General features: G+C 43.1%; 1 protein-coding gene across 1 annotated transcript in view; it reads right to left on the bottom strand.

The window, feature by feature from the left end:
* LOC133348416 (uncharacterized) overlaps positions 1-22,543 on the bottom strand; it is a 29,655-nt gene extending 7,112 nt beyond the window's left edge. The window contains exons 1-3 of the mRNA XM_061561210.1: positions 21,945-22,543; positions 20,833-21,603; positions 20,051-20,655 (exon numbers count right to left, since the gene is read on the bottom strand). Of these exons, the coding sequence (XP_061417194.1) occupies positions 20,051-20,655; positions 20,833-21,603; positions 21,945-22,226 (1,658 nt within the window). The 5' untranslated portion in view covers positions 22,227-22,543. The remainder of the gene's footprint in view (positions 1-20,050; positions 20,656-20,832; positions 21,604-21,944) is intronic.
* Between the last annotated feature and the right edge of the window lie 5,400 nt (positions 22,544-27,943).

Here is a 27,943-nt window from a genome sequence, read left to right as displayed (position 1 = left end):
TAGGTACTCCTACTAATGTACGAATGAAAAGTTTTCTTCTTTTTTTTCTTTATCGGGAACATACATATACAGTACGCATTATATGCAAAAGGGAAATTTAGATTTTAATTGCTTCGTGAAGGGTAACATGATAATACCCTTGATCTTTCGAAATTGCAGTGTATAAAATTACGCCGCAGAACTTAGTCATTATAGCAGATTTAATGTTCAAACCATATCTACATGAAATAAAAATCACAGGTCATGTATAAGACCAGTCACGAGTAACATTTAGAATACGCGTATGCAATGCAACAACACAATCGTTCTTTATCAGAGGATTCATCTCCGTTACATAATAACATGGAGATGCTGCCATAGTGAAATGGTTCGCATACTGGAATTGCAACCCAGAGGTCGTCGGTTTAATCTCCTGGCGTGGCAGCTGAACGAATGGGGCAAGTTTCTTAAATCCTCCCACTCCTGTCCACTCAGCAGTATGGATAGGGTGCACCACAGTTACTCGATTGACAGGTTCCCGTGTGGTGGGGTACAGTGTAGGTAACCCCACTTCTTCCAAGACGTTTGACAAACTATCATTCGGAGGGACTCTATCTCGATCTTCCTTCAGTGGAGTTTTTTTCTGCCAGCAGTTGCATGAGAAAATAAAACGCAGAACCTGCACCTTGACGAAATAACGTGAGCGACGTCATTTATCGTGAAATAATGTCTAAAAGCAATGCATTCTTTGTTGACGACCAATGAAAGCTTAAACTCCAAATACGATCGTGAAAGATAACAACAAAAAAGTCAAACAAAACGCCTGAATGTACGACGTGTTGCTTGTTGCTAGGCGTTGCTGTTGTCAAATGTTATTTGACAAGTACCTTTTGTCAATTTATCAGTCTTATCTTTAAACAACAGAAAAGTTGGCATAATGTTGCTTTCTCATGGATATTGTGCGCAATGATGTCTTTAAAACGTTTCCATTTTTTTTATACAACAAAGCCCTCTTTTATAGAACATCACTTTTCATAGCATCCTTTATGAAGGAGATGTATTGATACCATGCCATTTGTGGGCTGGATTATGTGCAGCAAGGGCCAAGAGTGATCTCACACAAGTGGCACTAAATACTCATTTAAGCATTTTAACACCCAGTGAGTCATGAGCCTGTATGTGATGATTACATCAGGATCACACTTGACCGTGTAGTTTCAAAATATTCGTAGATGTATAACTTTTGAACGGGTGATGTTGTGGTGAAATGGTTTACACGCTGGACTTGCAATCCAGAGGACGCCGGTTTGACCTCCCAATAGTGGTCACTGTTTAAATTCCTGGATTTTTATATGGGGAGTTAAATAAACATATACCGTACACCTACTTTAAACCAATGCGGATATTGCTAATCAACTGCGTGCAGGGCCATGTCACATCACAGCTCACACGATGATACCAATTATTGACTCTGGAAAGCCTCGGTCAGCCTGAGGATTATTTTCAGGAGAGTCCTGCATGAGGATGTTTGACCAAAACCATTCATCGGTGTTTGGCATGTGAGAGGGAACCAGAGTAGCCAGAGAAGACATCGGCACGCGAGGAGGTTCACACTCAAATCACTTAACAGGGAGACTCCATCCAGTGAGTGGACATCATCGATCTGTGAACCTCACCCCAGCCCTCGATGTGACCTTACGACAAATCGGCAGATATCATTCGAACATAATTAGTTTTTTACCCTTTTATCTGGCAACAAAACTGACACCTTTTTTTTACAAGGAGTCATGTTTGCATTGACCACAATACCTGCGGTCGGAATGCAAACAAAAAACACAACTCTGATCATGTATGCACTGTCCTTGAGATTGATTGGTCCACACCCGAGACAGCTTTTCTTAGAGCCTAGTCTCACATGGTGTTGGACCAGATGATGCCAAAAGGCGCACAACTCAAAGACAATGCACCATCTAAAAAAAAGGTGTCAGTTTTGTTGCCAGATAAAAGGGTAAAAAGCCAATTATCATATTTTGCTACTGGCAAAGGAGGTTCCAATGATCATTCGAACAGTTTCACTTTTATGACTTTCACATTTTTGATTCATGGAGCGGAGCAATGGCGCACAGTGCTTATAGCACCCTGCGCATTAAACCTACCCCCCGTGAATTTGACTCCCGGAAACGGCTTACACCAGTGGCGGGCGATATCTAAACTAATCCTGAACTCACTTTCTTCACCAACCAAGCGCTGGACTGGCTTGGTGACGTCAGCTCAAACAACCACTCTCTGACCAAAATGGCGTGGGGAGGGCCTTAATTCAGCAGCTGATTGATTGAGCACTATACATGTATTTTTTATTACGTTTATCTGTAAATGAGTAAGTGGACATGGGCAGTCAACTTCACATATATAAATACTGTGTATATAAACATCCAATGATGTAAAAGTGCATATAGAGCCAGACTAAAGCACTTTATGATCCAATGTTAATGCTCGAGGCTCAGAAAGTAGGATAATGCACCTTTAAGGTTTTTTTTTCTGGTTCAATGCTAATGCCTGAGGCTCACAGAGCCAGACTAAGGCATCTTTTGGATTCTTATGGTTTAATGTTAATGCCTGCGGGTTTAAGAAGGCCAGTTTCAGAAAGCACAGTGTCATATCATATAATACACAGTTCTTCATGCGCTGTCCTTTCAAACAGCATATAAACAATACTTAGAGCATACACAACAACTACTTGAAACATCCGAACTTTATTTAAATATGGAACGCGAAGTATTAAAATAAACGTGTGTACTCAACACTCGTTCAGAAAAGGCGGTGTTCAAACTGTATTGGAGCACACTGTGCTCACGAGCAATGAAGGATTCGTTTTTACTTTGGCAAAATAATAAAAAAATGTGTTTCCTTGTTTGCACATGTTGCTTGGCATTGATATCCGATGTTTTTCGAAATGTTGAGACTTTAGTTTAAACAAATAGGGAATGGCAAAAATTAATTCCCACCATATGGCATGATGTGCAAAAACATTCATCAGAAAATCTAGATTGTTTCCCTCTTGTCGAGTATGCGATATTCAAAATTGCGACCAGTCACCAATATTGCTCGATTGTAATTTGCAAAGTAGCAATAGAGGTTTACCTCATATTCTTGGTTCTTTTGGTAAAGTCACGGAGAAGGGAAACAATAAAATAATAAAAATAAAACATAATAAGATAAAATTCTCAGGACGTTTCGGCCACAATGCAAGCAGCCGTCCTTAGGTGTTATTATTACTTCCCTTGTACGTGACTTTACCAAAAGAACCAAGAATAGGTTTACCTCACTTTAAGCGGGTTCATTTTGTGCGATTCCGCGAATTTCCGGATAACCTAATTCTACCCCAAAAAAATCGCTATATTTGGTTTAAATTCAAATTGGGTTTAAATTCCATGTGCTGCCATGCGGTCAGACGTGGGAACAACATTGTAATGTGTTTCTGTATACGCTACTCGGCAGGTAGCTGTCCCGTGCCGTGCATTGTGCGTTGGGTGACTGTGTGGTCCACAATTTTGCATTATGCACCCTTTTGTTTTGGAACGCATCAACCTCATAAAGCGAGGGAAACCTGTACTCAGCATCCAGGCACTTATAGGCTATGCGAGTGTATTAATGCAAGGGTAAAAAAATTAACCCGTAAAAACAAAGTTTTTCATTATAAATCCTTTATATGCGTGGCGGCTAGAGTCCTCTCGTCCTCTGGCTTGAGATGGCTGCCACCTATGGGTCAGATGAATGGCTGCCACCATTAAGCAATTGGTAATTAAATATAAAAAAAAATTCCTAAAAAGTGCAACATTTTGGAAAAAAAATGTTCACAAAAATACATTGTCGCGCACAACGAGTCTGTGTGCAAAATGTCAACTCGATTGGATCACGGGAAGTGGGTTAAAAAACGACCGAAAGATTTGCACGGTCCTAAGCAAGCAAGCAAGTGAACTTAATATAAAGGATTTAAAAAAAGAACCGGGCTCAGTAGGTCGGTTTTAACGTTCCATTGTGCGTGCGTGTCTTGTTCTCACAAATGTTCACCTCTCCTTGTACAACAACAAGAATCTGCTCCACGTATAACTCTGCACATCTTGGAAGCAGTGATGCATGATGCAGTCTCTTGTTCTTTTCTAATTAGTTTTGCACGGCCTTATGCTGTGGGCATTACAGCTACTAAAACTAAATGCATGTCAATACGAGAATGGATCCATTATTTCAAACTTTCCACAGTGGTGCTTTCTACTAAGAAAGCTGAAAGTGTGGCTTTTTTGGGTTCTCAGAGTGAAAGGAGTGAATAACAGAACGTAATCTTGAGATATTCTTGTTTCAGCAACCACAAAACTTAGCCCATATCTGGACTCCCACAAATTATTCGGTAAGTATGTCTAATAGGCGCCTGCCTCCAAATAACCGCCCATGAATCCTCATGTCGCTTGGCACTTTAAGAAACATTGAGATAAGTGGAGGCTTATTTGAGGGCAAATGGCATGTTTCAGTGAGGCTCACTGCAGAAAAAGAAGAAAAACCACACCAAATTGAAAGTTCCAACTTCATTTTAACACGGATTACTTCCGGCAAACTGGAGGCACTAAAAGCAAGTGTGACAGATATACGAGGTCACTTGCATGAGTACCCGTCTGGAATTTGAATAGTGATAAAAAGTTATAATTACAACCTATGAATGAATAAATAAATACATACAATGAATGATGGAACAGCAAACAAGACTTATAGGTTAAATGGAAAAGATTTGTGGATTTTTCCATCGTATAGTATTGTATATGAACTGTATATATACTATATTCTTGGTTCTTTCGGTAAAGTCATGTAGAAGGGAAACAATAAAATAATATTAATATAAAACATTGTTCTATATTAAGAAGGGAAACAATAAAATAATATTACTATAAAACATTGTTTTATATTAATATTATTTTATTGTTTATTGTTTCCCTTCTACGTGACTTTACCGAAAGAATCAAGAATATGAATCCCTGCAGTCACGAAAGCTTTAAATCAAGATGTATATATACTACTGTATATATCGTAATTGAGACGATTAATGGAGTGGCAGACAAAGGAGAAACAAGCCTCAGAGAATCCCCCACCACGGAGATAGAGCGATGAAATTACCAAGCTGTAGCGTGTAACAAAACCTTTGCCACGTGTCGTGACGGGTATTTGTAAAATCCGAGAATGTCCGTGCAGTACTCGCTGAGCTGTGTTGGCTTCCGGTTGCTGAACGAATACATTTAAGGTCGCACTCATTACACACACAGTTCTTGCCACAAATGAATCACAACAAAGAGCAGAAGCCATCACGCAAACTCCGGTCATCCTGGAAGCGGTTTTTGGCTAACCGTCGAAAAAATATGGTCACTGTTTGTGCGCTTTCAGATGCGCTTCTGTGGCCGTTTGGGACGCTCCTCCTTCTGATATTAGGAAGTCACCGGAGCTACGCACTTTTAAATTTAGATTGAAAACTAATTTATTTAGAACTGCTTTTTGTGTTTAGTTTGTTGTCCTTCCCCCGTACCTCCGATTAGCATGCTTGCCTATGTGCGAAAGAAGTTCAACATACACACAAATTAGCTTCTGTTCAGGGGCAAGATGGTCTGTGCATCGCGGAGGCCTTTGTGGAGGCCTTCGTCCAGCAGTGGATAGATCAGGGCTTTGATTATAATTTATTATTCAAACATACGTGACTGTCTAACAGGAACACTGGGAATAATACAACAGGAGTAGGCTCTGGAAGTTAATTAAACACTTATGCTGTCACCAAAAACCTACACATTAACTAGTTCTTCCAGTTCAGGAAAGACGGATGATCCATTGTTATTTTAATGCATAAAGTGAAGGTGAATCAGGGTACATAAGCACAATATCTGAGTACTCTATTCAATCATCAACACTCTCGCAATATAACTGAGAATCCATGTCCCACGACAGTTCCTGCACAACAGTTCTCAGCTGAAGGACAGAATAAAAACTAAATCTGCACCAGCCATCCAGAGCTGGATAGAGATACTTTGCTGGTTTAGTAGGCTAAGGACATGTGGCCCATGTGCATAACAGATTTGGTTCATATGGACTCCATTTACATCGGGAAGATGGCTGTGGACAGCCTTAAATTAACTGTTCCATGATGCAAGGCTGTGGTCAGAAGGAAAACGAACCCCTCGGGCACATTCTATGAAGGATGCAGTCATACTGCTCTCTTTCTGTGGCCGTTTTTTTGTTGTCCGTCACTCGCTTTCAACCTCTGTCACACAATTCACAAGTTCAATATCCATATTCTTTTTACATGTAAATTCCATTCATGCGAATGTAAATATGTTCAGGAGCTAAATGTCAACGTCGAGGTCTGTTAGCCACGACAAAGAGAGCTTCAGGAGAGACTTTGTGTGGTTTTGCTATTCCTCCCTTGAAGGAGCGCAGACTGCAGTGGTTTAAAAACACATTCCTGCCGAGGGAGCTGGTAGGAACGTTGGGTTGCTCGGTCAATGGCCAGGGTCAACGGCGGCGTGGTGTATTCCGCAAATATGCCCGACTGTGAGGGCGGGCACAAGCCGGTGTGAGTAGGTTAAACGTTGAGTTTTATAAGGGCACCACGGGGTGATCAGCCCCTCCCCACCTGCTATAAATTTCCACGTAATAAACCACTTAGTTAGACTAGCATGTGTGGCTAGGTTGCTTCTGAAAAGAGCAATACAGCTCAGTGGGCCTTACCTGGTGAAATTTAAATAGTTTCGTTTGAATAGTTTAGTAGTTTATATTGACATGTTTCATGATGTTGACCGGTGTAAGATGGTGAAGGAAAAGTAGTTCGAGACCACATCAGATATTACTCACGACTAATGCTTGTCATGGGCTTGTTACTATTGCACACGGGGCCACCAGGTTAATGATGCAATGCCAAAACCACTATGCCACCACTCCCTTGGTTCGATGTGATTTATCATTTTTATACCGACCCCACCTTCAATAATTACCCGTGGTGTACAGTACATATTCTGCTGTCTTCCAGTTGTCTACCGCCCAACAATTTCCATTTAAATTTCGATTTAAAGCTTTCGTGACTGCAGGGATTAATCTTCTTGGTTCTTTCGGTAAAGTCACGTAGAAGAGAAGTAATAAAATAATAAAAATAAAACATAATAAAATAATTCTCACGACGTTGCGGCCACAATAAAATAATAAAAATAAAACATAATAAAACAATTCTCACGACGCATTGTGGCTGAAACGTCGTGAGAATTATTTTATTATGTTTTATTTTTATTATTTTATTACTTCCCTTCTACGTGACTTTACCGAAAGAACCAAGAAGAAAAATTTCCATTTAATGCACTCAACGGAGGTGGCTGGGAATATGAACGCTCGCGACAGCTGAACTGGCCCTGGGCTGCTGAGCACAAACGTTGGCATGAATATTTCCTCGTGTTCCATTTATTTGGCTGCCGCTCCTTCATCAGTCTCAACCATCTCCAATGTCCACCTTCTTTTCTCAACATCGACACTCGATTGTTATCCGATTTGTGGTCATCCTCGCACCAGCCGCGTTTGGCTAGCCATCGAACAAAGACAGTCACTGTATCGTTACACGCTTTCAGATGCGCTCCTGCGGCCATCTGGAATGCTTTCCTTCCGCTGTTAGGAAGCCACTGGAGTTATGCGATTTTAAATCTAAATTGAAAACTAATTTCGTTAGAATAGCTTTTTGTGCTTAGTTTGTTGTCCTTCCCCGCACCTCCGATTAGCACGGTTGGCTACGTACGGTGCGAAAGAAGTTCAACATACATACAAAGATGTTCCGTGCAGTGGGTAGCTCATGGCTTGGATTATAATATATTATTCAAATATACACGACTGTTGAACAGGAATACTGGGAATAATACAGCAGGAATAGGCTCTGGAAGTTAATGAAACACTTATGCAATGACTTGAGACGGTGTGCGTATGATATGTATCCAATAGTACATGTGTAATAAAATACTTCCACGACAATGCTTGTTCCGTGCTTGTCTCTCCTCCGGCCGCTATGGGCAGGAATTCCACGCAACTCTCCCATTGTTCTCGACCACAACCCGTCCCCCCTCTCTCTCTGCCCCCCCCCTCTCGCTCTATTTAAGGCCTCGACACAGAGGCGTTGTCTTTCTGTTCGTCTATGTGTGTGTCTCTCTCTGTCTCTGTGTTATTTCTCTCTGCTTGTGTGTCTGTCTATGTGTCTCCGTGTCTGTGTTTTATCTCTCTCTCTCAAATTTTGCAATCTTTGTAAGAACGTAATCAACCAGGTAGGGTGTTGTATTGCATTATATTTCTAAGTGTACTATGTTTGTTTTCTCATTCATTCTTACCTGATGATGGTTGCTTGTGTTGCAATCGAAACGTCATAGTCTATTATTATTTATTTTATTTCTACGTTACTTTACCGAAAGAACCAAATAGTAATTCCTGTAATCACGAAAGCTTCGAATCTACACTTGAGATTATTACGCTGACTGACAGAAATAAAAACACACATGCATCAGGGGAACAACCACAGATGAGGACCATCATATTGACAGTTGATGAAAGTGGGCTTGGGCAGCACACATCGCGAGAAGGAATGACGGCCGATGATGAGACTGACGATGAAATGGCAGACAAAGCAGAGAATGCGCACGAGAGCACGACCGCCATAGAGATGGAGTAATGGGATCAGTTCATGTGCAAGAACGAGATGGATGATGACAGTTGCGTAAAGACCACGATGCAGCAGTGGGTAAAACATGGATGAGGATCATGATGATCGTGAACAACATTATATTGTGAATGAAGGGGGTGTTTAAAATCACAATTAGACACAGGGGGGTATCATCATTGTTGCACAACGCAGTGTGTGAGAGAAGTTAATGAGTATTATTATCATTGCAATTTTAATTTCATACACACCTATGTGCTCATAAGTGCTCATGTGAGCCACATGAGTGTGGGGGCTAGAAGTGGGAAATAGGGACATCCCTGCCAGCGTTCCATATTAATATCACGAACCATAAAGTCAACGCTAATTCCAATTTAATATCACATTAGTTTGAGTTTTAAAGTCGCTAGAATTTAAGTATGGCGCTAGTATGGTGACGACATTCGTCCAAGTGTTTATCCATTCAGAATAGTGCGGGGAGGTGCTCATCGTCATTTACAGCCCCTGATCCAACAGTGGAAATTCCACATTCCTATGGTGAGGCGCAATCAATCCATAGAACAACCACTATTGACTTCTCAAAACGTGGTACTTATTTTACAAACCGCAGAGGCCTGAAAGGTTGAGTCCACCCATAACTGGGATTTAAACTTAAGACCTTTTGAATTATATTATTTTTTTGGGTATGGCAATATGTTTAGGAGCTAAGTGCTAATCGTACTGGATTCGAATGAACGACGTAAATTTCAGCAAGATGAGGGTACTAGTTGTGTTCAAGGTAACACACCAAATACCCTCCTCCCGAATGTCACATGTTGTAGCACAGTGCCATCCAATCATTGAGTGCTGATTTAGAAAAAATATATATAAGGATTAACTAATTTGGGTCGCCTTTTATTCACCAGTCAAGAACATTCGATGCAGGTTCCATGGCACACTTCAGCTCAAACTGAGGAAACTTGGCCTTGAGAAGCTTGTGACATACTTGTCCCCCAGCCGCCAGAGACAAGCGCAATGGATGTGTATGTAATTCAATATGTCAAGTGTCAGCAGCAGCAGTGCTGGAGGACAGAGCGTTTCCCCTGAAACGGGGTGCCGAATTTCACAGCATGCCGATGCCGCTCGTAATTGGTGTGTGTACGTGCCTGAAAAATGACTTTCTCCCTGTCAAGAGCGGTATTAATTATTAAACTCTAGAGTCATGCTTTTCACGCACAAAGAAATGTTCTTCCAGTTGTGCCACTGGCATGTGTCACAGAAGAGAGCTGCGTATCATCAGCAGATACCCCCCTCCACCAAACACCTTCACAGAAACTCATCTTGGCAGCAGAGCCGCACAGGAATGAGATGAGACGAGATGCCACTGCACAGTCCCTATTGTCTATTCCAAGGGCGTTCCTCTCTCTCTCTCTCTCACACACACACACACCGCTTGTAGGTGTACTCTTGCTGCACAAGTAAATTGCATGCCCTACTCCGTCCTTGATCACTTTTTTTAAATCCTTTATATTAAGTTCGCTTGCTTGCTTGCGTGCTTGCTTGCTTACGACCGTGCAAATCTTTCGGTCGTTTTTTAACCCACTTCCCGTGATCAAATCGAGCTGACATTTTCCACACAGACTCGTTGTGCGTGACAATTAATTTTCGTGAATTTTTTTTTCCAAAATTTTACACTGTTTAGGGAAAACAAATTAAATATTTAATTACCAATTGCTTAATGCTGGCAGACAATCATCTGACCCATAGGTGGCAGCCATCTCAAGCCAGAGGACGAGAGGACTCTCGCCGCCACGCATATAAAGGATTTAGAGTGAAACACTTTGTTTTTACGGGTTAATTTATATACCCTTCGATATAACTGTGACCGAATAAAATGGACAATTTTTTTAAGTCTCAGTATCTCAAATAGATTTTGGGTGATTCTAACGACCCCTTCGCCTCGAATCGCAATTCTACCTTCAGAATTTCTAGCGAGATTGGCAGAATTTCCGGAATCATGATGCGGCCAAGTTGTGTGGAAATCGGCACGGCATTGAGACGAGAAGGGTCCAGACGGCTTCGTAGCCTCGCCATTCAAATGCATTGCCCATGCCTATATAATATCTACCAGTAGTGATATTACATCGACATCGGCCATACATTTCAATGGCGATTCTTGTCAGGGTTTGAATTGAGCCGGTTGATATTCTGGTCAATGCCGGCTCGTATCGAGGTCAACCACTGGGACTGCCATCTGGATCACCGGATGCTTAACTCAGCCAAGCATTTTGAAAGTTTGCCCAAGTTAGATTCACAGACGAGTCGCAAAAGAATCCCATTCGAGTGACTCTTGCACGGCAGAATTTCTGTTAGAATTACCCTTCAATTCAGTTGAGATTTGAAACATGACATCCTTCCGTAGAAGTGTCGAAATCTCAGTGGGAATTCTCCAGAATGGAATCGTGAGTGTTGGGTGGTGCTTATTTGCATTGGTGGCCCTGAGCCAACAGCTGAAAACTCCATATTTATTCAGTGGATCCAGTCTATCCAATGGGACAATAACAATTGAATTCATTCAAAGTGATACAAATAAATCAAGGTCGAGGTGCAGACCTGCGGTGTATTGCTCACTCCACTGACGGTGGAAGGGCCTCCACGAGTGGCAGCTTTCGAGAAGCATTCTAGATGGTATTTTGGCCAATTCTCCTGCACTGGCCATGTATCTTGGAAGAGGTGGGAGTGCTCACACTTTACCCCACCACGTGCAACCTGCTGATTGACTGTGGTGTACCCATTTCTATCGGTGGGTAACAGAGGCCGGGGAAGATTGAAGAGACTTGCGGCAAAGGTTTAACTGTCACGCCGGGATGCAAATACGAAAGCAGAACTATGTAAATAACTGTTCTATTATTTTGCCTTTTACGATCATTCAGATTGCATTTGTAAATGTAATTTAACAATCGGAATCCCTGGATTATGAATTACAATCGCTTCCAAAGTTCCACCTTGGCCTCCCACCTCTCATTTATCTTTAAGGGAGCCACAAAATTGCTTTGGGTCCGCCCTGTCTGGTTACAACTCACCCAGCCGGGGCCAACCATCTGTGTTACCCCGCAATGCAGAGACATTCCCAGCCATTACTCTTTGAAAAGCTCCAGGGCCAGAGGCAACGTTGCGTGGGAAGTTATCATTATGTGCCCGAGCAGATGTAATTTGACGTTGCAGAGAGCGCACGAGTAGCTCCGTGGTAGCGCGCGTGGGCTGAGCTGCAGAAGTGCTCTGATTTAGTGGTCCGACGTGGAGGTTTGGAGGCTTAAGAATGACAGTGCCACCATGTGATGTGACAGAGATAGAATGCCACAGACTACAGCAGGAGCTTGACAAAAGCAAACCCCTCGGAAGCAAGGCCAGTTGCGCTTACAAACATACACATTTATAACGCGCTGCACTGTTTCCATGGGATTAAAAAGGTCCGGGATAGCACAAACAGGCGGGGAAGCAGCCAGAACGGATGCCAACAGTTGCCCAAGGTCTGTGATCCTATAATCAAATTGTTGGCTAAATCCCAACGTTTGAAGTGTGCGTGTATCCGAAGCTGCTCTTTGCATTAACCCCGACAGTCTAATGTAAGCATGTGTTGCTTATTACAGAACTGTGTTTATACACAGTATGCTTATATTCATATTCTACTCTACAGTGAATACGTCATGATCCATTGGTCCATCGATTAATATTGGTCTTTAAGCTAAACTATACACACGTCAATTGTGTACATAGTAATCAGTGTGTTTTGATTTGTAATCAGTTTGTGACCTGTTGCAGTCACTAGTGGCCTCTGCATTCACTAGGAATAATCATTTAACATTAAAAGAACTTAAATCTCGATTGAATTTAGATAGTTCTAGCACAATGGTTCACTCTGCTATGCTTTAAATTTTACGAGTTAAGTTTCATTCCCAACCAGGGTTATCATCGGTGGCAATTGACATCTGAGCCAGTCCTAAGCACCTACCCGTCAAACAACCTGCTCTTACAAGTGCGTTGAAGTACAGCCAAACAACAACCACAACCCACAAGGCGTCAACTTTCATCCGGCAGATTAACTATATATAAAAAAACTTTTTTTTTTACCAGGTCAGGCCCACTGAGCTATACAGCTCTTTTTCAGAAGTGGCCTGGCCACAAATGACAACCCAATGAAGTGGCTTGTCGCGTGGAAATTTATAGCAGTCAAGACTCTAAACGCACGTTGATTCGAAATGTGGAGGGAAACAGCGAAGGACCCGGAGAAAAATCCACGCAACCACGGGGAGAACATGCAAACTCTGGGATTAAAGTCACGACCTCCTGCATACCAGGCAAAGTAGTTAACATGTCGCTACCGTGGTGCCCTGAACATAAAGGGCTATAAATTAATACTATTATAAAATGCACATACGCATTTTTTTATATGTACAGCTTTGTGTATAAGTACTGTAAAGAAATGCTTTTATCCATAATTACAGTAGTTTATCTGTAAAAGACACATTCCTTTTGGACATAACAAACCATCTACGGGTGTGCACTGGTGGTGCGAATAGCTTTAAAGAAAAAACAAACATTCGAAAAAAACTATCCTCTTGGTATTTATGGGTTTGACTTCTAATACTGGACCGGGCCACGAGACTTCCAATGTCTGTTGCGTGTGTGAGTGATGAACGCACTGAAGCGTAGCGAGCGTGGCTCAGCACGCGGCCTGCAGCTGTCGATGAGCGCCGGTGACTGCAAGGGCGGTGAGGGAGGGAGATGATATAGCAGGGAGACGGAGGGACACCTGGGTCTTTTTCTTCTTCTTCCAGTGCTTTGGTTACCTCTGTAACACGTACAACTCTCTACGATGTGTTTTCGGCTTGTTACCGCGTGCTGCTCTGCATGTACGACGTTTTGCCGCATGTGCTGTGAGCTTGTATGTATGCCTGTTGAACTTCTATCGCACCGGACGTAGCCAACCGTGCTAATCAGAGGTGCGGGGGAAGGACAACAAACTAAGCACAAAAAAGCAGCTCTAAAGAAACGAGTTTTAAATCTAGATTTAAAAGTGCATAGCTCCAGCGGTTTTCTCATATCACTATCCCGACGTTTCGCTACATGTGCTAGCATCTTCTTCTGCAACTGTTTAGGTGTTCCCACCTTTTCCACAGACCCAGATGCTATTTCTTAGTCGGCCTTGGTGTATCAAAACTGTTGAGCATATCGTCATGAAGTTTAACCCAACGATACCGATACCAAGTCTTGGTACGAATCAATTACTGCCAGTCGGACACAGATGCCAATTCCCGAACTGCCGGGGTCAAACCCAGGCAGGTGGCAAGCCTCACATGGAGTGAAACATTGTAGTTTCCCACATTTTGGAGTGGCTGCGAATTTCAAACGGGCCTATGTTATTGACCACAAAAAAGTCGATTAATCGACTAATTCTCCCAGCTTTACTTCAAATTGAAACTCAGACTTTATTTATTTACACATGAATGCCTCGAGACTATATCGATAGGGTCCTGATTGTGATTATAATTTGACCAATTTCTTGAGTAACCATTGCCTCTGGCTGACCACTCCGGCTGTCTTGTGCTTGGCCCCGCAACTCGAATGCTATGAGCGTGCACTGTATCCTTATCACCATAAACCCAGGGCTTAGCTAGTTTTGAGTTATCTTTCTGTCCCTCTTTCCTCCTTTTAGAATGTCGCGCGCACACTCCGATGCTACCTGCAATCTGATTCCAAGATGCAATCTGACCCGGAGACTTCAGTGCGGAGCTGGTTTCTTTCTGTGGTCCGGACTCACGGGAGAGCTGGCAGAGGATGTTATCTTAAAGCCGTCACCTGCAAGGTAACCTGCACGGAGGGGTGTTGATTTACGATAAGATTTGGGGACTGCGCATTGTTGGAAACAATCGTATTTGCTATCATATCCTTGGATCCCGCTCTAAGGCACACAATATCTTTGGGAATTCTCAGAAGCAGAGAAAAAATAAACAGAAAACATAGCACGACACCACTTTCATCACCACACTTTTTTGATTAGGTCTTAGATACTTTTTTTAAAGGAAGGAAATGATTTTATCCAACTGTGTGGCATACTTGAGCTTTTATGTATAAGCCCTGTCTATTCCTGTGCTTTGTACAGAGATATCAGATGGTGATCATCATCGTCGTCGTCTTCGTGCGCTGCACATCCCACTTCTTAAACCAGTCTCAAATCTCAGTACTAATGCAAGATTCGTCTACGCAATACTGTATTAGTATGTAAATGTATGTATTGATATGTAACATTTATTTTCGGATAACGCGCCCAATGTAGACAGACATGAGCTGAAGCGACTGTGAGCCTGGTGAATATTCAGTTTGAAAAACCCACCAGGCGCTTGGGGAAGATGTTTCGCGCTGGGCAAGGTTCTGGCGGAGAGAGCATTACTGGCACAAGCAGCCCCGCTGACCTATGGGGGCTCTCCTCACCTGCCACCTTAGTCCATAATGTCTTCCTCATATTATTAGCTTTAATTCTGACTTAGACTTGTTAACAATGACAAAACCCCAAAAAGCTACGTGCAAAAGCAAATGGCATTCCCTATTTCAAATGACCGCGTTGCCCTCCCTATTCCTCCACAGTACACGCAGATTTGCTGGTTTCATGCAGGCTTCTGTAGGCGAGTGAAAGCAGCCATGCCCCAGGCTACGGTCGGGTAAATTACCGAGCACGGATTGGCAGACAGACCCTGATTACAGCTGTTCTACAGACAGGAAGAGATAAAAAAACAAGAAAAAATGCTTAAAATTAGTTTAAGATGTTTTGAGGTTATTTTATGTTTGACTGACCCGATTAAGAAGGAAATCGGTTATATAAAGTCTTACTGTGCACTGCCATCATCATCAGCCATGGTCAATACACTGTTGGATGAACACCTCTCCAAGCTGTCGCCATTTCTCATGGAACTGTGATGCAGAATCAGAATATTTCTTTTCTACCGGAGGAATACGATGAGCTACAGACCTCTTCTTCAAAGGTTTCTAGTCGGGGCCGGTCATAAAGTTACAGCAACAAACAATAAAAAACCGACAGGAGGGCAATGAATAGGAAAGGTAAAGGCCACTGAGCTGTTAGCTTCTTTTTGAGAAGCGACCTGGCCACAAATGACGGCTCAATGAAGTGGCTTATCGCCCCTCGGATGTTTCACCTCCCTTGGTCGCCACTCCGCTGGTGTTGTCGCCCACTGGCCATCATTTCTACGAGTGACACGTCCTGCTCGAACAGCCTTACTTTGCTTCACAGTCAAAGTTATATATTTGACCTGTGTGTGTGGCCTTTAATCCACGCGGTCCTCTCGTACCTCTGAGTGTAATCCCAACGACGCATCTCTCCATGTTTCTTTTTGTTAACTTTTGTTCAATCCACCATGTGGAAATGTCTGATCTGTGCTACAGCAGTATGTATCAGTCCCTCCAGAAAAACGCGGAGTTTTTTGGTGATTGTTGCGGGCAAAAATCGTTGATTGTGCGGCACGTTTTCTTAAAAAATGCGATGGAATATGCGGGATATTTATGCAATTTTATGCGATTAAATTGCGAGAACTTGCAAAAATTGCGGGAACTTGAAAAAACTGCGGTTTGATGAAAAAGAGAAAAAAAAGTGATTCCCCCAACACCCTATTCACTAGGCTACTACTTTAATGTAAAGAGTCATTTCTTATTACTTCCTATGATAAGCAAGCATACTACATCACAGAAAGTGCTGGGAATATTTAAGTTCTCATCTTGTTTTATTTCAGACCTTAACAAACAGATGGCTCAAACTTACAAAACATTGAGTCGAACAAGTTCTGTAGCTTTACAAAATGAATATGCTACAACTTCTGTAAAAATGAATAAATAAAATATTAAAAAATAAAATGTGTGCTTCCTGTTTTACAGAGGTAGCTATACAAAACAGACATCTTCTGTTAAATTTCGATTTAAAGCTTTCGTGACTGCAGGGATTCATCTTCTTGGTTCTTTCGGTAAAGTCACGTAGAAGGGAAGTAATAAAATAATAAAAATAAAACATAATAAAACAATTCTCACGACGTTTCGGCCACAACGCAAGCAGCCGTCCTCAGGTGAAAACCAGGTCCGTCGAGGCGACAGAGTCTGAATGAAACAGCACACGAGCTTGGAGCATATATATAAGCTGGGCGCATTGACAAAGGAATTTACATATCAAAAGGAATTTAGCATATTTATGGGAAATGCAGGAATGTGATTAGTCCTGCATATGCATGTGCATTATGCAGGATTAACAGCATCAAAGGGAGCTGCAGTTACTGCTGCTGCTGAAATTACTGCTGCTGCTGCAGTTTCTGCTGCTGCTGCAGTTGCTGCTGCTGCTGCAGTTGCTGCTGCTGCTGCACTTGCTGCTGCTGCTGCACTTGCTGCTGCTGCAGTTGCTGCCTTATCCATTTTAATATAACACTATGTATTATTCTACCCACCCTAATGTGTATCACACTGCTATATGTTTACTATACAATTACGACACCATACATTACTCTGCACACTGCACCATGCCAGTGAGTGGAACGCGGTCTGAAAGTCACCGTAAACGTGAACACAATCAGTTAAGATCCGAAATGGTTTATTACGTCCTTCCAATGATTGCTAAGCCAGAATCCATCTTCTCGGTTGAAATTGTCTCTGTGTTTGTATATGTGGATCGCCTCATGAACGAATCTCTCATGATAGCCAGATGGCTTGCAGAGAACCTCTGTCTTGGAGAAGTCAATGTCATGTGAGCCCACTGAATTGTAACAGTGATCTGCCACGGCTGAGGTGTTTGTCCTACCGTGTTTCAGGTCTGCCTTATGTTCACGGATGCGGTCCGAGACATGTCGTTTGGTTTCTCCAATGTAACTGCTACCACAGAGGAAACTTAGTTTGTAGACGCCAGGGTACTGTATGTCTGGAACCACATCTTTTACAGACGGGACCAGATCACGGATTTTATGTATTGTGTTGAATCGGACCTGGATCTTGTGTTTAATCAAGATTTTGGAGATTTTTTTTGTGACCCCAGCAATGTAGGGTAAGGTGATGGTCTTGAAAGGCTCCTGAACAGGATCCTTCTTGATGGTTGGAGTGATGGCTTTGCGGATTGTGTAGTCGGAGTAACCATTAGCCTTAAGAGCTTGGCGTACGTGTTTGAGTTCACTGGAAATGTGTTCATGGTCGGAGATGCATTGGGCTCTATGATATAGAGTCTTGATGAGGGAATTCTTCTGGGATGGATGGTGGTGGGAATCCGGTTTTAGATAAGCATCCGTGTGGGTGGCTTTCCTGTAGACAGAGTGGCTCATTGAACCATCAGGTCTCCTTTTGATTAGGACATCCAAAAAGGGTAGCTTGCCATCATTTTCGACTTCCATGGTGAATCTGATGGCTGGGTGTATGGAATTGATGTGGTCGAGAAATTGGTAGCTTGCCACATGGCCGGCCTGCTCTAGACCAATTTCTCGACCACATCAATTCCATACACCCAGCCATCAGATTCACCATGGAATTCGAAAATGATGGCAAGCTACCCTTTTTGGATGTCCTAATCAAAAGGAGACCTGATGGTTCAATGAGCCACTCTGTCTACAGGAAAGCCACCCACACGGATGCTTATCTAAAACCGGATTCCCACCACCATCCATCCCAGAAGAATTCCCTCATCAAGACTCTATATCATAGAGCCCAATGCATCTCCGACCATGAACACATTTCCAGTGAACTCAAACACGTACGCCAAGCTCTTAAGGCTAATGGTTACTCCGACTACACAATCCGCAAAGCCATCACTCCAACCATCAAGAAGGATCCTGTTCAGGAGCCTTTCAAGACCATCACCTTACCCTACATTGCTGGGGTCACAAAAAAAATCTCCAAAATCTTGATTAAACACAAGATCCAGGTCCGATTCAACACAATACATAAAATCCGTGATCTGGTCCCGTCTGTAAAAGATGTGGTTCCAGACATACAGTACCCTGGCGTCTACAAACTAAGTTGCCTCTGTGGTAGCAGTTACATTGGAGAAACCAAACGACATGTCTCGGACCGCATCCGTGAACATAAGGCAGACCTGAAACACGGTAGGACAAACACCTCAGCCGTGGCAGATCACTGTTACAATTCAGTGGGCTCACATGACATTGACTTCTCCAAGACAGAGGTTCTCTGCAAGCCATCTGGCTATCATGAGAGATTCGTTCATGAGGCGATCCACATATACAAACACAGAGACAATTTCAACCGAGAAGATGGATTCTGGCTTAGCAATCATTGGAAGGACGTAATAAACCATTTCGGATCTTAACTGATTGTGTTCACGTTTACGGTGACTTTCAGACCGCGTTCCACTCACTGGCATGGTGCAGTGTGCAGAGTAATGTATGGTGTCGTAATTGTATAGTAAACATATAGCAGTGTGATACACATTAGGGTGGGTAGAATAATACATAGTGTTATATTAAAATGGATAAGGCAGCAACTGCAGCAGCAGCAAGTGCAGCAGCAGCAGCAAGTGCAGCAGCAGCAGCAACTGCAGCAGCAGCAGCAACTGCAGCAGCAGCAGAAACTGCAGCAGCAGCAGTAATTTCAGCAGCAGCAGTAACTGCAGCTCCCTTTGATGCTGTTAATCCTGCATAATGCACATGCATATGCAGGACTAATCACATTCCTGCATTTCCCATAAATATGCTAAATTCCTTTTGATATGTAAATTCCTTTGTCAATGCGCCCAGCTTATATATATGCTCCAAGCTCGTGTGCTGTTTCATTCAGACTCTGTCGCCTCGACGGACCTGGTTTTCACCTGAGGACGGCTGCTTGCGTTGTGGCCGAAACGTCGTGAGAATTGTTTTATTATGTTTTATTTTTATTATTTTATTACTTCCCTTCTACGTGACTTTACCGAAAGAACCAAGAAGATCTTCTGTTAAAATAAGTGTTTTCAGTGCACAGTAACGTAAGCAATACAGTAACAGTACAGTCTTACAGTAATGTAAATTTACATACTACTAACAAAAAAGTGCAATCTTACAACTGTAAAGTTGCATAAACTCCTGAATAAAACTAACTACGTAGCCTCTAACACTGGCCAATCATTCACCATCCTCATCCTCCATCCCCTCTCCCTCAGTGTCCATCTCCTCCCCCTCCACCATCTCCTCCCTCTCAAATGCTCCACTGCGGACTCGTTGGTTATGGTAAAGGAAGACCAAGGCTTTGAGGTTTTGGTTGGTAGTTGCTCTTCTTCGGTTAGACAACACTAGTTTGTAGATGCTGTTGCTGCGTTCAGCATCAGCTGAGTTTGAGACAGCATCTTTGTACCGCTTGGCCAAGGAACTCAGCACAGGAAGTCTCTCCTGTAGGCCATCCCAAAACACATCCAAATCCACCACGCCGAATGGTGCAGCTCTGAGTGATGCTGGACCAAGAGTCTTGAAGTAAGAATCAAATTCATCACCCTGCACTTCAGTGAAACCTGGAATGGCCTTGTAGCTTGCTACGGAGTCATCTAGGAATGCAATGTGGCGAGGGTCAAACACCCTAACCTCCTGGAGAAACTCAATGGCCGGCTGCCCATGTGACATGTACTTGGTGAGCTTTTCTTCAGCGTTTTCATATGCCTGACCAACTGTGCAGAGGATCTGTGTCTTTGTGGTGTAAGGTAAGTTAAACCCTTCAAAGTATTCGGCACACGCCTCATACTGCAGCTCTTTGTTGGCAGCAAAGACCACCTGCAGATCCTCCAGATAAGTGAAGATCTTTGTGGTCACAGGACGTCTGCTCTGGAAGATATCGAGAAGACTTAGGAAGCGTTTGCACTTGTCAGCCATGATGTTGATCTGGACATTCAGGGACTGAGCTAGGTCTTGGTCTTGAAGCATCTCGTGGAGTCTCTCCACAGACTGTGGAGCACTTCTGCTACACACCTATAAAAACACAAATAGAAAGAAAGGAATTAGGTCAAACATACAATATGTTCAATGCAATTCATTTTTTACTTTGATCTTACTAAACTATTCATGTTTGTATGTGCAAAGGGGGTTAACTGATGAAGAAAAGGAAGTGTTAATTGTATTGAGGAATTATGTGAAGGAAGTTTTTACCTCGATTTCCATCTCTATGAACTCCTTGTACAGTCCAAAGTGCTGTGCGTGGTACTGCACTGCAGAGAACCAGGAGTTCCAGCGTGTTGCACAGGGGTTTGGATGCATGACCGCCTTTTTTCTAGGCAGCTTGTTTGACAAGAAGCAGAGGTATCTTCTCTTGCGTGATCCAGCATTGAAGAACATCTGGGAGAAACTTAGCATGAAGCTGTTCAACTGAACAAAAGGTTTGCGGAAGGCATTGCCAATGAGATTCATTATGTGTGCCATGCATGTGATATGTATCGAGTTGGGGAACAACGACTGCAGAGCTGCTGTGAATGCCTTCTTCATGTAGGCTGCATTATCAGTGTCGAACACAATCACATCCTCGTTGTTAATGCTGTATTCTTGAAGGCACCTTACGACAGACATGGATACAGTGGAATGATTGCATTGCTCAAGGAAAACAGTATCTGCAAGGTAGGCCAAGATCCTCCCAGAATGATCCTTCTCAAGTGGTGCAAGGAGGATATTCAGGACACATCTCCCCTCGACATCTGGAGTCTCATCAAATATCACAGCAAGAGGTTTTCTGGCAAGAAGTGTCTTCAGCTCCTCTTTTTCCTTCTCATATACTGCTCCCAAGTACATATCTTGAAGCTGGTGAAACCCTGGAATGGCGCCGCCATTGATGACTTTCTCATTCAGAAATTTCCTCAGTGCAGGGTGGTCAGTCTTAGACAGTGGGATGTTGATGGCAGTGCAGGTGGCAACCCAGGTTTCACAAATCTACAAACAGAAAAATACTTTTGTATCATTGGGCTGTATTACACACACACACACACAAAGTCCAGTGTAACCTACAGAAAACTGCTGTATAAAACTGAATCATTTACAGTAAGCCTTTCCCAGAACAGTAGTGTTTCTGCAAATAAAACATAATTCTTTCATGCCAAAATCAATCATCTTGCATGGGAAATTACACTACTGTTAGTCTATCTAACCCTAACGTTAACTTACATCCACACACAACATACTTGGAAATCTCATTCACAGACACCTCTCTCTGTTTCAATTTAACTATCAGCCTTTTCATAATTTTACAAGCTTTAATCTAATAGGCTACTGACCTTGATTCTTTCAGCCCTAGCAACTGTTTTGGAAGTTGACGCCTCGGTGTAGGTGAGCTGCTTCATCTTGGCTGATTCCGCTGCTGCTTTAACCATCCTCGAATGTTTGTCGGTTGCAAAGTGACTGTCCAGCGTCGACTTCCGCCTGTGGTCCAACACGCAGTTGCACGGAGTGCAAAATAATTTGCCCCCACTGTCATGTAACACACTGGGAAACTGCTTTGCGCGGTCTTTTGCGCTTATGTTTGTTGGCAAATGAGAAAGATTTGCGGGCTTCATCATGGTTTCATTGGCATCGCGGGGTTTGCAGCTTTTCAATGATGTCGCGTAATGAGTGACGTCACTTCATAACGTTCCCATGGCAACAGGGGAAATGGCTGCGCTTGTGTGAAGTAAACGCAACATTTTTCAACTTTCTGCTAAGATATATGTGACTTTTTGCAACGAAAATGCGGGGATTATGAAATCATGCAAGCCCGCATATTTTGCGCGCGGAAATCTGCAATTTATGCGGCGAAAGTGCGGCGTATTTGAAAAAACGCGCCCCCCGCATAAATATGCGGACTTTGGCTGATTTTGCATGGAATCATGCGATCGCATAATCGCGTTTTTCTGGAGGGACTGATGTATGTTGAACTGTTTTCGCACCATATGTAGCAAACCCTGCTAATCGTAGCTGTGGAGGCAGGACAAGCTAAACACAAAAGTAAATGCATCCCACCTCCTCACGAGGAACCCACCTCCTCACCAGGATCCACCTCCTCAACAGAAACCCACATCCTCACCAGTAACCCACCTTCTCACCATTATCCCACCTCCTCACTATAGCAGATAACAATCGTTGATTAAATATGTCCTGCTAGGGCAGTTATTGCAGACGGACCGAGATCAAAATGATGAAATAAATAGGCGGGAGTGAGTGGAATGAAGGGCTTTTAGAAAGCTGAACAGTATGTTTAAACAATGCACGTGTTCTTTCCAATTATTTTAATAATATATTTAATTAACATCAATAAACGTGCAGTGTGCAAAGCATCTTACATGTGTTCATTATATTCGGCTTTGTTTAATATTCAACAAGAGTCATTAAGTATGTATGTTCCGTGTGCATAATATATCACAATGAACACAGCAAAGTACTTCAAGTGAAGAGAGAGGTCATTAAAACATTTTTTACATGAAAATAGACTCTTTTATATTTATTGTAACTATAATCAGAGATGTCACTTTCATGATTGTATAATGCATTGTATTACCATATTCTACAACTGCCTGAATAATTAACTTGAATTATTCTTACTCCTGGATGTTTCATTAAAATAAACAACACTGTATATTCCAACACCTACAAGTTGGCATTAAAGTCAAGCATCCGATGGTAAATTAAGTCAATTAGTCCATGATATGGTAATCAAGAAAGTTAAATACTGTATGGGATTCATCGTAATTCGCCCCGCTGGCAATTGGATGAGTTATCACGATTCAGGGGCCACGACTCCATGTAGCAACGGATTTTTTCCTCTATTTATTTCGCCCTCTCGTTTGCATTTTTGGCGCACGCTTGAAATCCAGCACGACGGAGGGGCAGTGGCAGGTAGGGATCACACAAATATCGTGAAACTCCCCTCCCGTTGTCGTCAAGGAGGCGCCGTACTCTGGCTCACCAGGAGACGGCGGTAGAGCAAACAATTTGGACTCCACCCATTATGTTTGTGTGGAATTGAGTGTTTCCCCCTTGCACGCGTGTATTTTACCCACGTGCTCCGGGTTCCTCTCACATGTAAGCACTCGTAAAAATTGGCCGATAACACCTTCATATTCAGAGGAACACAGAGCTTGGGCGACTGTCTACCTCATTGTGTGGCTGCCTTCCCGTCTTTTTTGGTTCTTCGCGCCTCTGAGTCGTTCTCTCTCTCTCTCCGAGAGAGAAAGCGACTCTCCGAGAGAGAGAGCGAATACTGTGTGCATTGCAAGTTTAAATAACATTTTTCTAGTGTCTTACGTTTTTTTGGAACAATGTTGTGCTCCTCATTAGTCTATACTCATTATGAGTGTATCACATGTTATTTTCATGAATCTGAAACAGAATTACAATTCAAGGAATGTTATGTGAGTTTTAAAAATCGACATTATAATTCCATACTTCACGACACCCTTATTATATACCGACCCGGACAACAACGGTAATAATCACTTTTCAGAGTTGCCTGCTTCAACAAACGCTGCTGGATAGCAATACTCTGTAGAGGCCCATAAACAATGTAATTTTTTTAATGTAGAGATACGAATGGAAGGCTGTTTGGTTATTCTGATTACAGAATAAATAAATGAGGGGTGGTTCAGAGGTCACAGTGCTGATCTGGCACCAACTGGGATCCTGGGTTAAAACTCCGGCAGCCATCTGTGATTAACCCAGGTTCTCAAGTGGAGCGAGTTGACAGTGTCAGCTTCATCACCAATGACTGCACGAAAGCCCCTCCGCCCCATCACATGAAACTTGTTTCTGCACTTCATTTTGTGAACAAATTCCGGCTTTGAGAATTGGAATACTGGTTAGACTGATGTGAGACGAGTATCACTCTCATTGGAAGAGTGCGTGGGGAAAGTGCTGCCCTCTAATGGGAAGACCAAGGGTCACTTGAAATGACACTTGACATCCGCTTCCGTGGGGCCGTTCTCCAACACGACGGATTACATTGCTTTTTGAGAGATATGAATGGATGCTTTGGCTCATCGCATGATGCCGATAGCAATCTCATGATAACATCGGGTAAAAAATAATAATAACAAAAACCCCAGAATAAATGAATACTCGAAGAGAGTGGATTCATCATAAATTAGGACATGGATGTCTATTTTCAGTTCTCTGCAACTGCATTGCTGTAGTGCTATGAACGTGCAATGGAGTTATACATGTGTAGTGAGTCATTCAGAGACACTATTTAGGAGGCAACAACATTTATTCTACACTTTATGCAACACCTTTACACACGGGACTAAATATACCTATTCTCACTCTTGTTACGCATAGGACCACAATGCACCTATTTCTCTTGCATACGGGATAACTATAATCAGGTCAAAGCAGCCACGTGCTGCCTGACCCACGATGTCGAAGACGGGGACGAAGACGTAGACGTAGCACTTGGGTTCCACTTCACCTGCAGACAGCCCGGATCTGTGCTCGGGGCTTCCCTTTAATCTCTCCCGGCGCGGCCTGGCTCCACCCTCGGCCGCGCCCTACGTCCAGAATATTCCCGGCGGTTGCAGGCTATACCGCACCTGTTCCCTCTCTGCCTCTTTCGGGCACTCTCTTGATATTCTCAGCTACTCCCCCCGTGCCCCCTCGTTCACCTTTGGCCCGCATTACTCACCCCGGCCCATCACGTGCTTAACCCGGTTCCGGTGTGACTTGTCCTCACATGGCCCCTACCTCCAGCCGCCCCCCACCACACTCTCCCAGTGGCGCACTCTGTGGTGATTCCCTGCGGCGCTGGTGGAGGCTGCAGTCCCCTACTCTGTCGGTAGGACTCACCAGGCTTCCTCCTGCTCGCACCCAGTACCATGCCCCTAGTGGCCCACTGAATGGTACTGCATCTACACCATTGGAACCTCCTTTGCCAGTAGCAAAATATGATAATAGTTTTTTTACTCGTACTGCATTGTGTGTTAGCTTCTGCGCCTGTTTGAACGGCACTTGGCGCCACGCACCGTAGTGGTCCATTTAACATCACCGCACATGTATACCTGTTCAAGATGTTTAACTTTGGGGGATTTCTTCATAAAACGTTAATTCCAAGATTCTGTCTGATCGTGGAAATAAAGTTTCGACTAAGTCAACCTATGGGAGTCATAGGGAAGGTGCATATATCAATTATGAATGATGTGCACATTCAGCCATTTTGTCAATCAACTTCGGGGCCGTCCATAAATGACGTCACGCGATTTTGGACGATTTTTGACCCCCCCCCCCCTCGTCACACGGCGTCACAAAAAGTCAGACCCCCCCTCAAATAGACGTCACAAAGATCTGCCCCCGCCCGCCCCCCAAAACCATATTTCCATTTTGAAAATAAAACATGTTTCAAATCGCTTTAAACTATTGTCATTGTAGTGTGTACTCTGATGTTGTACGAATGTTGTTATAACAATTAGTGTTGTTATAACAATTATCTTTTTATTTAAAGTTGCGCATTTTGATGTTACGTCACATTTCTCACCCCCCCCCCCCTCGTCAGAAAAATCTTACCCCCCCCCCTAGGTGCGTGACGTCATTTATGGACGGCCCCTTCTGGATGAGGACCTCCTCATGCCACTCAGGTTGTGGGAGTTTCTTTGACAATGCTTTACCACACTGGTCTGTGTGGAGGAGCATAGAGCATTGAAGTACAATACAACAATGGCTTTTGGCATAAAATCATCGACCCTGTATCACTGAAATTGGAACGCAGTCTGCTAACCACAGAGACACAACACCCCGCATGAAGGCACACTGACACTGCAATAAAACCATGATTAATTGCCTTCTCGTCAATCTACACCTCTGGCTCACTCGCCCAGTGACAGGACCTGCTGTGGCTACATGTTTATTGCTGATGAGCTAAACAGCCTTTCAAGTCCACAAGAAACCACCCAGGCAGCCTTCCGTATTGCCACATTAGAATTGTGTCATGTTTTTGATGGCAATGGTTATAAACCCTCATTGACAAAAGATTTTCCGGGCCAATGTTCATGTGAAGCATTGTCTTATTTATTGAAAAGAAAATCCTTATCTGACATTTTAAGTGCCGCTAAGGTATGTGTTTGTGCGTCATGCGACGTTCTGTGGAAACATAATTGGCAACGGGAAATAATCTACAGCCCAAAAATGTTCACAAGCACAGAGAGTCTGTTGTGCGTGGCTCACAGCTGGGTTTTCATCATTTGGCAATTTCATGCACTTGCCTGATATTTCTTACCAATTCTGAAGACACTTTGTTTCAACACAATTCAAAGTATGTTCAGAATGTCATAATACTAATACGGATGCCGTGTGTCGGGGATGCTGCTGCCGTTCTGTAACGGTCAGCACACTGTGGACTTGCACTCCAGAGGTTGCCGGATTGATTCGATTTCCTGGCATGGCAGTGGCAACAACATGGGCAAGTGTCCTTAAATCTCCCTACCCATGTCCACCCTGCAGCCACCACAGTTAGTCGATCAGCAGATTGTGTGTGATAGGGTAAAGGTTTGGGCACCCCCCACCTCTTCCAAAAGACAGTCTGGGCAGCGTGAAAGAGTAGGCCAAAACACCCTAGAGCTCCCACGAGTGGAGGCACATAAAGTGTTTGTGTTGCCAATATGCAAAATGTACCTGTGGAGGATATACCAGGAGTGTGGCTAACAGTGACATGAGCAAGACATTTTAGGGCTGCACCTTTCCCTTCAGATTTATCTATGTGTTTTATCCCTTAAACCCAATATTAAAAAAATTACTCTATAATTATGCAGGGGAAGTATTATCAATGCTGTAGACATCACAAATTTAAAATATATGGCCAACATAATTGTTATCAAGAACCGCCTCATAGTGACCAGAAGTATTGTTCTTTTAAAAGCATTAAGTATTTTTTTATGAAAACAGCGTGTGCGCAAGATGATTGCGGCATGGCATTATATGTTGCTTAAAAAGTGACGGTGCTTGGAGTAAATAATACGCAACAATATTTTAAAAATAAAAATGTCTATAGTGTTTTGCAGTGATTTTGTTTGTGAATGTGCAAAAGAAACCAAATGCATATAATACAGATTCGAGACAAAGTGGTCATGCGTGGTGTTGGAAAGCACTTCTATTTGTGCGGGCTCAAGATGCTGGGACTCAAATAACAAACACATGCCCCTTATTAGTTTACGAATACATTTGAGTGTAATGCCCCCCTGGTCTTCTTTGTGAGAGAACTGCTGTACCCAGAAGGGCCCTTTTATGAGAAGTGGTGGCAGTTTGGGGAGGCTTTCATCCA

This window comes from Lethenteron reissneri, chromosome 27 (assembly GCF_015708825.2).
Source record: "Lethenteron reissneri isolate LAM-NWPU_2019-01 chromosome 27, ASM1570882v1, whole genome shotgun sequence".
Taxonomy (NCBI): Eukaryota; Metazoa; Chordata; class Hyperoartia; order Petromyzontiformes; family Petromyzontidae; genus Lethenteron; species Lethenteron reissneri.
This window is presented reverse-complemented; position numbering and strand designations above follow the sequence as displayed.